We start from the raw sequence: 14,092 nt of genomic DNA on the forward strand, positions 1-14,092 counted from the left end.
AACACGTTACGAGTAATAAAAAAATATTTATATTTATAAAAATACTGTGATAAAATGATTACTATTATCATTACATACTGTATACCTGCAAAACACTTAAAATGAACACTCGTACAATATTCACCATTGTTATTTGGTTTATTTTCAGTTATCAATATTTCCTCAACGGAATCTACAGCTTCTTTATTATTGATTAATTTATATCATTACCTAATCTGAACGCAATAACTAAAAAATGTATTTTTTTATCATGTCTGAAATAATACTTAAGTAGCGAAAATTATTTGTATAACTTATATCAATATTAAGTTAGGATTTTGTATTATTCTACAAAAAAAAATAAATAAAAATGCTCAGTCGGTATTTATAGCATTTACTTATACTATGTATACCTATATATGTATAGCGCAACGAATACGTTTGGCTGTTAACTCAATTACAAGACGTTGATTTTTTTATTTTCGAAATTGTAAAATGTTTACTTTGTAAAAGATTTTTTTTTATCGTGATTCGAAAATGAAAATTGTTATCGGTAAGCAAACAAAATTTTGGAAGCGAAAGTTATTGTTATTACTGTAAGTGCTTCGGATTAGAAACAAGAGCATGCGTGAACTCGTATTAAATGCGAGTTGATTATATTTATTATTAGCTGATCTACCAATGTAATTTTCATTGAATTCAGTGTTGTATGTCTCAAAAATAAGCAAATAACGAACATGTTCTCTTTTCCACTGTTAATTATAAATTCTAACAAAATTATTAGAATTTAAAGCATACTTGTGTATATCAATACATGAAACAACATGCATACACGCTCTTTAACTTTGTGAATTTTTGACTTTTCAGTGTATTTGAATGATGTTTACTTACAATAAACTCAATTTTTAAGCTTATGTATCTTTTATTTTCATGAAAAATATAATCTTGTGTTTCTCTGGTAACATTTTTCTCATATTTAAAATACATATATATCAACGACGGATATATTGACTTTTGTAATGATTATATACAATATTACATACATTAATGTATATACTAACTATTAATTTTTATCAATTGAACTTGATAGACAAATTTCAGCAAAAATTATTCAGTATTATCTGAGTCTAACAATATGAGATTTGAATTTTAAGCAAGAAGTAAAAATAATCAAATTGAAATACAAATTAGTATTCAATTTGTAAAATTACAATTATGTTATTTCTATTAACTAGTAGTGCGAGAAATGTAAAATTATTTCTATTTATGTACACACATGAAATGTGATAGACTACGAACTAATAAGTAATAAAATTAGGCTTTTCTTTTTAAGCGATTCAGAGTTGCGTCGCGTCCTAGAATTTCCATCATCTCAACAACACTTGGACCTTCCTGTAAAAATAAATTTTTTTCTATCACATATTTTTCTACAGAACATTTTTTGCATTAAAGAAAAAGGAATTTTACCTTCAAACCACTTAGAAGACTTCGTAAAGTTTTCATTAAATCGGGAAAAGCAACGTTATTATTTATAGCAAATTCTTTCAAATAAATTTTCAACGATTCTTTGCAAAAATTAGTTTCATCAATACTTTCAAGCTTTTTACTTAATATACCAATCATTTCTAAATATTTTAGATTTTTAGATTCTCCGTTAGTTGTCGGTTTTATCCACAAGAATTTTAAATCTGGTGTCACTAAATCATTAAGTTTTGTAATTCTATTGTGTGCCCACGTCAACGTCGTTATAATATGTACTGGATCTATTTCCAAACTTCCATCTGATACCCTTGTGCAACAGGAATTTTATATAATTATATAATAATAATAATTTTCATATTTTTAAAATATGTTAATTTTTAAAACATACCTATCAGGGAAAGTTTGCTTTAGAAGTTCAATAACCCTTTCGACTAAGAATTCGTGATTTTTTTTGTTATTCAAAAGATTAGCTATTTCAAGTTGATTAAATTCCATTAACTTGTCAGGATTTAATTTACTAGAATTGACATTTACTTTACTAATATCAAACTGTTTTATAAGTTCTTCATAAGAGTAACAATGAGATAGGCCCATATGCCGATTAAAACCACCACCAGCTGCAGTTATATAATTGATTAGTGCCAATGGAAAAATACCTTCCCTCTTATAGTGTTCAACTCTAATATCATCTTGTCTTTTTGATAATTTTGTATTGTCACTATTCATTATCAAAGGTAAATGTGCATATAGAGGAGGTGTCCAACCAAAGGCTCTGAAAAATATAGAAAAATTTGGATAGAAAATATTCTCTCAAAGTAATTCTATTTAATTGAAGCTACTGTAATTACTTATATAGAAGTAAGTGTTTTGGAGTAGAAATCTGCCATTCAACACCTCTCATTACATGTGTAATAGCCATAAAGTGATCATCAACAACATTTGCAAAGTGGTAAGTAGGAAAGCCATCACTCTTCATAATAATAGGATCACCTTCATTTTGAGCAACGTTATAGGTAATATCTCCATATATTAAATCATGAAAAGGTTCAGGTGTTGGTATAAGCTGCAATTAGTGACTCACATGAATAAGAAATTTAAAAAATCCTAAAATTGTCTACTAGACATTTTGATTAAAATATACCTTAAAATAAATTAAATTTAAAATATACCTTAAATCTAATGCAGTACTTGTCTCCTCTCATAAGTCTTTCTTTGATTTCTTCACTGGTAAAATTTCTACACCTATTATCATACTTTGGAATTTGCCTTTCTTTCAATGCTGTATTCTTTAATAGTTTTAATCTACTCTCAGTACAAAAACATTTATATGCTGAACCATTATCTAACAAAGTTTTGACTTGTGTTTGGTAAAGATCAATACGTTTTGATTGAATGTATGGACCAACGGGACCATCTCTGATTGGATCTTCATCTGGTATAATACCTGCCCAAATTAAGTCATCTCGTAGTTGTTCCATTGCTCCTGGAACAACCCTTGTTTGATCAGTATCTTCTATTCTTAAAATAAAGGAACCATCTTGAGAACGTGCAAATAAATAATTATAGAGGGCTGTTCTTAACCCTCCTAGGTGTAGAAAACCTACAAAAAGTATAATAGTTGATTATATTTACAAAGTGGATAAATTTATTGTTAAAAAAATATAAAGTGACTATTACCTGTAGGACTAGGAGCAAATCTCACTCGACATTTACTATTTTTATAAAAATTTCTACGGATTTCCCACGGGATTCGAGGCATTTTTTAATGAAAAGTGGCACAAGTTTCGGAGCAGAAAACTATACAACGTACAGTAACACGTCTGCGGAAGATTAATCTCTATGAAAGATATCGAAATGGTAACTTAAAAAGCGTGTTCAGATCTTATTCCTTGTGCAGTCACTAATCTCTGGTGTTGTCGTGGAAATCACATTTCACCTGCAGTCCCGAAAGTTTAGTCAGATTTAATAGAATATATATATAGATTTTCCAGCTGAAAAAATCGCTGCGTTTCATTTTTCCTTTTTTATTTATACTGACTACGAGAAATGAGATAGGAACTGAAAAGAGAATTAGGGTCTGTCTCCATAGGGCCTGCCTGAGTCCGTCCGAGCCGGCCGAGATTTTTTATGGGCACGCCATCTCTATAATTTCGTATCCAATGGCGAGTTTCATAGTGAATGGCTGCGTTTACATAAACGAGCCCGATCGGACGCAGCCAATACGAGAAACGCATGAACACGAAATTATAGAGATGGCGTGCCCATAAAAAATCTCGGCCGGCTCGGACGGACTCAGGCAGGCCCTATGGAGACAGACCCTTAGAGAAAGAGCAAGGAGAATAGAACAGACGATGAGAGTTGAAACCCGCAGCGCTATCTGGCAGACAGATTTGGAATATGATTATCTATCTGTGACGTCATGCTTCAGTACATATATATGTACATTTCGTTGTTGTCATCGGTATCAGAATGATCACCTGGTGATTACTATTTTCTCGAATATACTGATATCAGTCCTTCAAAAGTCTAACCTCACCTTTTTTGTCTCTGGTGTATTTGAGTTTGTGTGGAAAAGTGGCGTTTGTGGGTTTATTGTGTGAATAATTGTGGAGAATGTTTTCATGAGAATATATTATTAATACGATATTAAAAAAATTATACAAATCTATAAAATGGGTTCTAAATTACCTCCAAATGCTCAAGAAATCGTCGATGAAATTACCAAAAATTTGGAAGACTCGTGTGCGAGAGAAGATAGTGACGAAAATGAGAAGTTTTTTGATGTTGGCGATAAACTAATTAATGACAAAAAAGACGATGACACTAGTTCCAAAAATTATGAGTTTGAAGAAATAAATAATGACTTACAGGAAGATAAATATTTTGTTGATGAAACTGTCTTAAAAAATAGGGATTGGAATCTTACTGAAAAGCAAAAACAGGTTGGTAAAATTCTGAAATGTTAGTGAATGGTTTTTGTTTATTATTTTAATTGCTAACTATTATTATTGTATTTATATTTTCAGGAATTAAGCAATGAGTCAGAAAATTTGAAAATAAAAGGAAACAATTTATTTAAAGAAGGGCACTATGCTGATGCTGTCTCTACTTATACAAGTGCATTACGTACATGTCCTTTGAGTTTTGAACAAAGTAGAGCTATATTGTATGCGAATAGAGCAGCAGCAAAAGCTAAATTCATGGTATCTATTTATTTAAAACTTTTGCAGTGAGCAAAGATGATTATTTTTCAGTTTCTGATTTTTTTGAATTTCAGACAGATAATACTTCAGCAATTACAGATTGCACGAAAGCAATAGAATTAGATGCAACTTATGTTAAAGCATTTTTGAGAAGAGCTCATCTGTATGAAGAAGCTGACAAACTCGATGAGGCCTTAGCAGATTATAAACAAGTATTAACATTTGATCCTGCCCATTCAGAATCAATATGTGCTATCAGGGCAAGCAAACCTTTTTAATTTATATTTTCTATTATCACAGTTATATATGACTAATTGAAAAAATCTTTTTATAGAAACTTGAACCAATAATTAATGAACGGAATGAGAAGTTAAAAGAAGAGATGCTTGGTAAGCTAAAAGACCTTGGAAACATGATTCTAAAACCTTTTGGTCTTTCTACGAATAATTTCCAAATGCAAAAAGATGATGCAACTGGTGGATATTCTGTCAAATTTAACCAGAATCCTACATGATAATAAAGTCCATTTTGTTGTACAGTTTAACTTACTTTTATTAACATGTATATTGCTGAATTCATTTATGATTTATATACGAAATGAAGTAAAACAGAGGCACTTATTAAATTATTTTTTCCAATACACAACTAAAAATTCATATTTACGTCGTTTAAAAAAGCTAATTTTTGTTATAACCTATAAGCATCTTATATACAAAAATTTAATTTTAGTCGTTATTGTACATGAAACGATTATAAAATCTGTAAATAAAATTCTTGAATCATATTTTTGAGAAAAATTAAATTAATTTTTGAAACTTTAATTAATTAAGAAACTAAACAGAATTAATGACAACGTAAAATTTTATATTTTTAAAACAAAATAATTGAAAGTCGATTGTAAATCAAATTTAAAAATTGTGACGCGGTATGAAAATAATGACTACACAGTTGTTATCTGAATCACTTTATTGTCACGCACCAAATCTGGCTTTGGGGGGTGGCATCTTTCATCAGATTATAATTGGATGCACAGCGTTTTAGAGACAAAAGTGTTGTATCCCCATTCTCACGCTCTCGGTTCTCATATCATCGTTCTGTTTCTGTCCTTCGTCGGAAAAATAAAATTTCCATTCTTTCTTGTTTTCTATCTTGTTTTCTTCCGTTACTAAAGTAAACGAAAACGAATTCGAATGATTGTCCGTATAAAAACGTGCGAATTTACATTTTCGTCAGAAGTAAGAACAAAATTTATTATCAGTCGAACGCGAATAATCAAGGGAAAAGATAGTTCTACAATTTAGTTATGTCATTGCATCTTTTTTCGTCGTTGAAAAGTACAATACGAAATGCTATTACCATACACTTGTAATCAAATTCTATTCCTTTTCGTTTACTAATATAAGTTACATCTATCAGCGTCGTTAATTTCTCGTTCCAAAGCCGACGTATAGTATTTTATTTTTGTTTATTTTGTTAAAAGTTAATTAGTATATAGGTACAAAGTTTCAGATATTAATTTTTTGTCTCATTCAATATTAACATATATTTATATACGGTGATCCATGTAGACGTGTGTCGTTTTTTCTTATTATATGCAGATGTGTCTGTTTCGTCGTTATCTTATACATTTTTTATACTTATAGCTTTATTTTTGTTAGTTTTTTTCTGTATCCGATACCTAATATTGAGGCATGCCTATGTACACATTAATATTATCGTCACCGTAAAGGGCGAGAAATTTGTTCCCCCGTTTTGAATTTTTTTATTTGTTATTCGTATTCTCGTGTTCTTCCTTTAATCACATAGTGTTCGAGTGTGTAGGTATGTATGTGTAATTATATTGAGTCATGCGCCGCATCACCCAAGACGAATTTAAAGCTTTGAAATAGGTACGTTTCTATGGATTGTTCTGCTTAGTTATATATTTTTGCTCATTTGCACCTCTATTGGTACAAGTGCGATTACTCTTGATGTAAAATAAAAATGTATTCATAATAATGATATGATAGATGCTGCAAAACCAAAACGATAAACAAATGAAAAATGCTGGTGGAATTTATACGAGTGATGTACCGTGCATACGTGAATCTTTTCATTGTTTGTTTTTGCCAAATCAAAAATTTTTGTTTATACCTAAGTTTCTTTCAATATGTTTAGTTTCTTAAACGTTAGAGTCTCGTGTTCATTACATGTTTCTGCTTATAATGTATCCATTACCTTCAGCTCCAACTTTGTTGTAAACTTATAAATTTGTTAGTAATTACATGAGATATTATAATCTACGTCTTTATTTCTCTCGAGTAAAAAAGCGTCTTGTCGATTTTTTTCTAGGTAGCGAGTTAAGAGATATGATCGACTATATAGATTTTTGAGCGCGTTCGAAGTGAGCGTGCCAGTAGTTATACAGTTTCATCTTCAAACTATGCGTACTTTTCTTCTTAAGTATTTTATGTCAATGATCAAATTTTGCAGTAATTGAAAATTATGAAGCGTATATGGTATTCATGTTGCTGTTATTTTGTAACCTTGTTTTTTTTGATAATGTTAAACAATGAATTGTTCATTTTTAACTAAGAATCGAAATTTGTTGTTTATTCGTTTGAGGAACTTTGGCAGAAATTCGTTCGAGTATTCGGCAATTTCCCGATGTAAATAATTATTATTAGACTGAAACGGCCAAAGCAATTGTTATTAATAGAAAAATTTTTAGGAAATCTTGTTTTAGAATCCGTAATTTTTTATAAAAATTTATGAACTGAGAAAGATAGTTTTTGACACTCCGTGCACCAAGTACGTTTTTCCCGCACACTCGGCAAAAAAGTGCGTTGAAAATCGTACTTTCCACACGTCGTATCGAAAAATACGGTACGGCATATGTTCGGAAAAAAGTTTCTCGTCTTATGTGCCTTTTCACCCTCTCGTTGTTTGGGCATAAACGCCTCACGAAACAAGAAACCATTTCCCGCATTTGCATTGTATTGTACTATTCCGAATGTCGTTTGTCATCGTTTTCATTTCTCAATCTATGAAAAGAGTTCCTTACTGACGGAGTTCTTAAGTGCGGTTTCCGCGCATTGAAAAAGCGACTGTTGTGTTTAGCTTGCTCGAATTAAGAAAATTGTTGATATTTTGAAACGAAGAAATTTGGAGACAATCCTTAGATGGACAACTTTCTTGCAGTCTTTACCGAAATTCGATGTGTACTTTTGTTTGTCCAAAAAAAATTATGACCTCAAATTTTCAAAAATGTGTAATTTCAATGAACAAAACTTTGTTTCGAACTGTAATTTAATACGTATCCAAAATATAATGATATCACATTGTTTATAAATATCCTAAGTGTGAACATCAATTTTGAAGTTTTAATAAACATTTAAAAAAATTAAAGACACGATTTAATGAGGCGATATTGCGCCGCGGCACTGATTTTTGACATTTTCGTTAATTTGTGAATCCCGTACTTACCTAAAATTTTTAACAAGGTATTCACTTTAAAATTGAATAAGTTTCATTTTATCAATGTTTCGTGAAATTTTGATCGTTAGTTCTATCTTATTTTTATAAAAAAAGAAAACGAAAATTATGCTTCTTGTGGGAAAATACATTGAAAATTCTATTTCATCACTTTCTAACTAATAAATAAGATAAAACCAACGATCAGAATTTCATGAAACTTTACTTATTAAATGCTGAAATGACTACCGTGTTAAAAATTACAGGTATGGGTACATGGCTTAAAAGTTATTAACGAAAATGTTAAAAAGCTGTGCGGCGGCGCAATACCGCCTCATTAAATCGTGTCTTTAATTTTTTTTAATGCTTATTAAAACTTCAAAATTGATATTCATACTTTGGAGATGTTTATAAACAATGTGTTATCATTATATTTTGGATTCGTATTAAATGAAAATTCGTAACAAAGTTTTGTCCATTGGAGTTACACATTTTAAAAATTTTAAGATTATAATTTTTTCTGGACAAATAAAAGTACACATCAAATTTTGGTAAAAACTGCAAGAAAGTTGACCATCTAAGGATTCCCTCCAAATTTTTTCGCTTCAAAATATGAACAATTTTAGAAATTCGAGCGAGCTAAACACAACAATCGCTTGTTCATTGCGCGGGAACTGCAGTTGAGAATCTCATCAGTATGATTCAATTCCACATGAATACTTCGTATATGTAATAATATTTATTTAGGTTGTAATGTGTAACATTTCGTTTTGGTGAAACGTATATTAATTATTCTTGCGTTTCGGGTTCTTCCGGCAGCTTACATCTGGATATGTGTGTCATGCAGTTTTGAGAGGAAAAGAAAAACATAAGACGCGTGTTACGTAGATGGGCGAACCATGAAGTCATCAAAGAAATAACAAATCAATCATTTAAATTGAAACAATAATTTATAACATCAATGAGGTAAAATGAAATGCAACAACAAATCAAACAATTGACAGTAAACTGATGATTAATACAAATAAAAATGCATCCAAGCCCATCCCACGCCAAAAATTCTATACTTTTATAATATACAGGAATGGTCGCAGGTACATGTATTTTTATATCGTGCGATATATATATATATATACATATATATATATATATATATATATATATATATATATATATATATATATATATATATACACATGTATATATATATATATATATATATATATATACACATGTATATATATATATATATATATATATATATATATATATATATGGTGTTTTTTGTCACTAAGAAATAATTTTTGTTTTTCAGCACCGACTCTTGGGTTTTTATCGTTTTCTTGATTTACGTTACAGATTCACGTATAAATACAACGGCATCATTTGTTGCAAAAAATTTTACTGAAAAACAAACAGAATTTCTCACCCGAGCTACACAACTTAACATAGTTATATATAACACTGCGTCGAAATAAATTTTTTTGCTCTTGTTACCTTTTATATATGGACAATGAAAATGAACGGTATACAATATGCCTTCTTATCGCGCATAGTAAAAAATCAAGTAATTCACATGGTATATAATGTGTATATAACAGTATTCAACGTTCCCTTGTTTACAACGTACATGTGATTTTTTTTTAGTTTGTTAAGTATTGTTAAATGTTCTTATGCTTCACATCACATCCTCACTGTAAATTTACACGAAACTACATCAGCGGAAGGCATATATTGTTTTATCCTTAAATCTCAAGTAATAATGCTCCTTTACTCGTGAATCTTTGTTCTTCTTTTCGATAAAATGAATGGTTTTCCCCCCATCTTAAGACCGACTTTTCTCTGATATGCAGTGCGCGTTTCGTTTCGAGCTCATTTTTATTCTTCGCAAAATCATACCACAAATTCAAATTTATTCACAAGTTCAATTTATTTGTATGAGTCAAGCCTCGTGAAAAGTAAAAGTCATCAAAATATCTTTATTTTCAAACTAATGCTTAAAGATTGAAAGGACAGCTTGAATGATAAACCCGTAAAACTGAACGAAAAATCATTTTTTTCCAGTCTCTAGTTAATCAGCGAAAGTAATGCACATTAATATCTATGCAAATTCTTAATAAAATCAAACGTACAAACGCTATTATCAAGAACTTGTTTTATCCCTGTCAGTAATAACGAAATCACAGACTCGATTATATTATACGCGTGTATTTTTGTTGTTGCTGGTTTTTTTGTTATATGAAAAAAGTTTACGTATGTTACTTCCAAGCTAAAATGAAGTGAAAAGTAAAAAACCTCACATATCGTCGAATTGATGGGGCAATAATTAAATCTTTTATCTGGCAGCTTAAGCAATCATTCACACACATCTGTCAAACTCGCAAAACGCTATTTACAGTTGAGATTATCCTTATCGTTTAGTTTGCTTTATAATGCATCTATGCCCGCGGAAACAAAAACGGAGAATGCTCAGCGTACACGCGGCTCGGTCACGTACTCAAACAATATTAATGATCTGTTTCGTTATCCCTTCTTCTTATGTTAATATAAAACTTTACGTTTGATTCGACGATTCTTCGTCAACCTTGCATTTTGCGCACGAAATTCTCGCACGGCGTGTCAATTTTTTTTCTCTTCCACCGAAATTTCTTTCAAATCCATCCTTATATACAAATATTGTAGCGTCTCGATTTGTCTGTGTGTACGTATCTACACAAAGTTTGTAGCAATTTTTTTGTTTATTACGTAATTTCGTTTTCCTTATATCTTATCCGCATATATAATTTCACTAAATTTATTCTCGACACAATTTCTTTTTCCTAGCTTAGTACAGACTATATGTGTATTATTATTTTATTGTTGTTGTACAAGGTAGAGAAATAGCTCGTTCGAAGATTCATTGTCTTCGTCGATGTCGTTTCGTCGTGTTTTTTTTTTCGTGTAGTGAAAAAATGCACTGAAAAAAAAACAATTGTCTGCAGTTTTGAGCCTTCATTTGTTCTATATCACCGGTACACTTTCGTTAAGAACGTCACGTAAAAGTTCACGTAGACGAAGAATTGATGCCGCCGCCGCTTGTCCGTTGGGTCTTTACCTTCGTCTCACTGAAACAATAGTATTCAGATGATTGTTTAGTCAACCGGATTTATTTTGCTGCTCCAGCGATGATAGGAAATACAATGAGAAATATGGTTAGTGTGTTTATATTCTGTAAAAGCTTGCATAACTCGTATAGTAAGTGAGAGGAACGATAGTGACACACAATCTGAATAACTTACCTTATTCTAAATGTTTACTCATTAGATTTACTTTTACAAGTTCTTACTAGATTCAGTGCCAAGTTCAAGTAAATTCAATCAGATTGAAATAATAATCATGGAAATTCCATTAATTATTTACAAAAGTTAATTTCCAATTTCGTGAAATGCTTTTAATGAACAGACATTATTTCACGCACAACAGTTGTATTAAAAAAAAAGAATTTCAATAATGAATAAGGTCTGGTTGGTAATGGTGCACAAGTGTACTGATTAACTATAAGTGTAAGTGCATCAATGAGATAATGAGTGATACTCAAGCTACTAATACAGTCATGTTAATAAATTGTTAGAACAACACCAAACTCACTTTAATATATTAACACATTTGAATAATCTAATAAAAGATTATAAAATAATTAGTTATTGAAAATCATATTTAGACCAATCGAATATTTTTGTTCCACGAAAACATTATGAATCCAAGATCAGGATATTATATAGACTTTGATGAAGGCTTTGATAAATTTGATGATTTGTCTGACTTGGAAAATCTTTTCGATTCATAAAAGTTTTTCAGGATCAAAACTTTAAGAATTAGTGATAAATTAGTATGAAGAGACAATATTAAATATTAGAATATATAGCATTAACTACAAGGTAAAAACAAAGGATTTCACCGGTTCACACACAGAAAAACATTAGTTTGAACAACAATTTTTCGTCAAGGCAAGAAAAAAATTATGTCAATATTTAAAGATTCCAAGGCTGAATAATTGATTAATTTTGAAGCCTGAATGTAAAATATAAATCATGATGTAAAGAACAAGATCAACTAATCGAGTGATTACTCGGCCAAGAAAAGACAAAAAGAAACAGACGAATAGCATGGATAATAAACTGTTAGATACCGGTATCCGTCCTGTCGTGAAAGCATATATAGGAACATATATATCTTGATCTATTGCTGAGGTTTCAGGGGGATGTGTAATGCTGTCGATTGAGGTTCAAGGTATCGAGTAAGGAATAATTTCAGTAATCTATCTACAATGCGATGCCTTGAAACTCGGTGCATACCTAATCAAACTATCTGGCAGTCTGGCAGGAACATGATCATCGCCGCTCTACCTCTACGGCTACAGTCAAGACAGATAGACTAGTAGCTTCATGATAAACAGGTGTGATGTGCTAGAGGTGTTAAACAGATCTCTTTTCTCTGTTTTGTTTTCAAAACTATTTAGTTTCTTTTTTTGTTCGTTCTCTCACTAAACATTGTTGCTCTCGTGCTTACTGTACTCGTGAAGCTTTTTTCTCTCTTAATCTTACAATTTATTCGAATGTTTATTGTTTTGATTAAATTTTCGATCGACATCGCGTACCTCCCAACGAGCTCAGATCGAATAAAGAGGCAAAAAGGCAGAAGAAGAGCGATTTAGTGCGAATACGTAATCGCCTTAAAATAAGCTTGCACGACTGTGGGCGATAGAGTCGCGTTGAAGCTCATTAATATATCTGAAAGACTCGAGGGAGGCCGCGGAAGATCGACGTGACAAGCCTAGAGAAGGTGCCCCACTGACCAGGGACGTGCTGCCGAATAGCTTGTACCAGCCCTCCACTATTTTACTCAGATTGAGATTGTCCAGCATGATCTGGGCTACGCCCATGAACACTTTTTTGCCCTCTATACGCCCGTAGTCGCCCCACACTGTCACCTGTGTCGAACCGAAAACATTTAATTTTCTTTTCTTTCTTTTGTACTGTTGACGTTGATTAGTTCACACTAACCTGCAGTATGCATCCTTGGAAGTTTTCTCGAAATAATAATTTATGCTGATACAGCGGTTCCAGTGTTTTCCTCGCCGTCATTGTCTTTTGCTTTGCTATGCATCTCTTACCATTCACTAAGTACACTTTTACGTAAGGAGCTTGAACAAAACAAGAAAAAACATTCAGTATCGTTATCAGCTGACAATTGGAAAATCATTGGGCAAGAGTGTACGTACCTGGTATAATTTTTGAGCCTGGTCGCGGCGTAAGATCACGAGCTCTGACCACCTCCACCTCCAGGAATCCTTTGTCGCTTTTCATCGACAGTTGGATGTCGCCGAGCGCCCGGGATCCAAGGGCTTGCCTACCCACCAGCTGGCCGGGCCCGAGGCCCTCGATGAACTCGTTTAGCTGACCGCCTTCGCCCGCCATGCGCAGACTCGGCGACCAACTAATAACAGTTCATTATTTTAATATAATTTATTTTAACATTTGCCTTTGTTTTCATTGGAAAAGCTATACTTCCAACCGTTCTTAATACCAGTTCCTGAGTAATACTTTTCCAAATTGTTTAATAATAGTTAATTTGTTTAGGTCCTGGTGGGAATTCGACAAATTCAAAAGATACATGTTATCATTGAGAGACTTCCAGATCGACTTGGGTAACATTCAAATTACAGAAAATTGCTTTTGCGGAATTACGACCAGGTTAAAACACATAATGATCAAGGAGTAACAGCAATTAAAGTAAAATAGTATAGAAGGAGAGACACAAGCATCGATATTCTCTTGAAAGGGTGATCGAAAGATATAAGCTTGCCGGAATTAAAATTATCAAACGTAGGAAGCCAAGTTATGGTACATTTCCAATGTGACAGACAATGGATATCATTGCGAGGACCAAATCAAAGGGATTTTACTTCAAGGTTGCTTTACTTTGCTTTCTTTTAT

The 14,092-nt window shown here is 31.7% G+C and overlaps 3 protein-coding genes across 12 annotated transcripts in view; 1 reads left to right on the plus strand and 2 right to left on the minus strand.

Annotated features, from left to right (window-relative positions):
- Window positions 1–1,239: 1,239 nt before the first annotated feature.
- Window positions 1,240–3,825, minus strand: LOC131670299 (probable glutamate--tRNA ligase, mitochondrial). 2 transcript variants are annotated; one of them, XM_058945793.1, is made up of 7 exons: window positions 3,812–3,825; window positions 3,139–3,397; window positions 2,631–3,061; window positions 2,310–2,524; window positions 1,850–2,233; window positions 1,447–1,768; window positions 1,240–1,371 (listed from the first exon to the last, which is right to left on the minus strand). In XM_058945793.1, exons 2-7 carry the CDS (start codon window positions 3,218–3,220, stop codon window positions 1,294–1,296), a joined length of 1,512 nt encoding a protein of 503 aa, XP_058801776.1. In that variant the 5' UTR covers window positions 3,221–3,397; window positions 3,812–3,825; the 3' UTR covers window positions 1,240–1,293. The 2 variants fall into 2 exon arrangements, with proteins under 2 accessions (XP_058801776.1, XP_058801775.1); XM_058945792.1 differs by lacking the exon at window positions 3,812–3,825 and having other exon boundaries at window positions 3,139–3,512.
- A 100-nt stretch (window positions 3,826–3,925) lies between these two features.
- On the plus strand, window positions 3,926–5,453 carry LOC131670300 (tetratricopeptide repeat protein 1). Its single transcript, XM_058945795.1, has 4 exons — window positions 3,926–4,403; window positions 4,488–4,664; window positions 4,739–4,924; window positions 4,999–5,453. Exons 1-4 carry the CDS (start codon window positions 4,134–4,136, stop codon window positions 5,176–5,178), a joined length of 813 nt encoding a protein of 270 aa, XP_058801778.1. The 5' UTR covers window positions 3,926–4,133; the 3' UTR covers window positions 5,179–5,453.
- Window positions 5,454–9,402: 3,949 nt separating this feature from the next.
- LOC131670334 (regulating synaptic membrane exocytosis protein 2) overlaps window positions 9,403–14,092 on the minus strand; it is a 41,865-nt gene continuing 37,175 nt past the window's right edge. For 7 of the 9 annotated variants that reach the window (XR_009302448.1, XR_009302446.1, XR_009302445.1 and 4 more), the window contains 4 exons: window positions 13,378–13,592; window positions 13,160–13,299; window positions 12,452–13,086; window positions 9,403–11,221 (listed from right to left, as the gene is read on the minus strand). Coding sequence is in view for 2 of the 9 variants with exons in the window: in XM_058945848.1 (XP_058801831.1) it covers window positions 11,219–11,221; window positions 12,952–13,086; window positions 13,160–13,299; window positions 13,378–13,592 (493 nt within the window). In the remaining 7 variants the exon portion in view is untranslated. Of the gene's footprint in view, window positions 11,222–12,451; window positions 13,087–13,159; window positions 13,300–13,377; window positions 13,593–14,092 lie in introns of those variants that run through there. The other 2 variants (XM_058945848.1, XM_058945849.1) reach the window with 2 other exon arrangements.

This window comes from Phymastichus coffea, unplaced genomic scaffold (assembly GCF_024137745.1).
Source record: "Phymastichus coffea isolate CEN01 unplaced genomic scaffold, Cenicafe_Pcof_1.1 PCOF00108, whole genome shotgun sequence".
NCBI lineage: Eukaryota > Metazoa > Arthropoda > Insecta > Hymenoptera > Eulophidae > Phymastichus > Phymastichus coffea.

Excerpts from the sequence above, each read along its gene's own strand:
- LOC131670300 (XM_058945795.1), top strand. The coding sequence starts at position 4,134 with ATGGGTTCTAAATTACCTCCAAATGCTCAAGAAATCGTCGATGAAATT. Across the intron at positions 4,404-4,487 it reads TTACTGAAAAGCAAAAACAG|GAATTAAGCAATGAGTCAGA; the intron begins GTTGGTAAAATT and ends TTATATTTTCAG. Across the intron at positions 4,925-4,998 it reads AATCAATATGTGCTATCAGG|AAACTTGAACCAATAATTAA; the intron begins GCAAGCAAACCT and ends ATCTTTTTATAG.
- LOC131670299 (XM_058945793.1), bottom strand. The coding sequence starts at position 3,220 with ATGCCTCGAATCCCGTGGGAAATCCGTAGAAATTTTTATAAAAATAGT. Across the intron at positions 2,525-2,630 it reads AGTACTGCATTAGATTTAAG|CTTATACCAACACCTGAACC; the intron begins GTATATTTTAAA and ends CACTAATTGCAG. Across the intron at positions 1,769-1,849 it reads AAGCAAACTTTCCCTGATAG|GGTATCAGATGGAAGTTTGG; the intron begins GTATGTTTTAAA and ends CTGTTGCACAAG.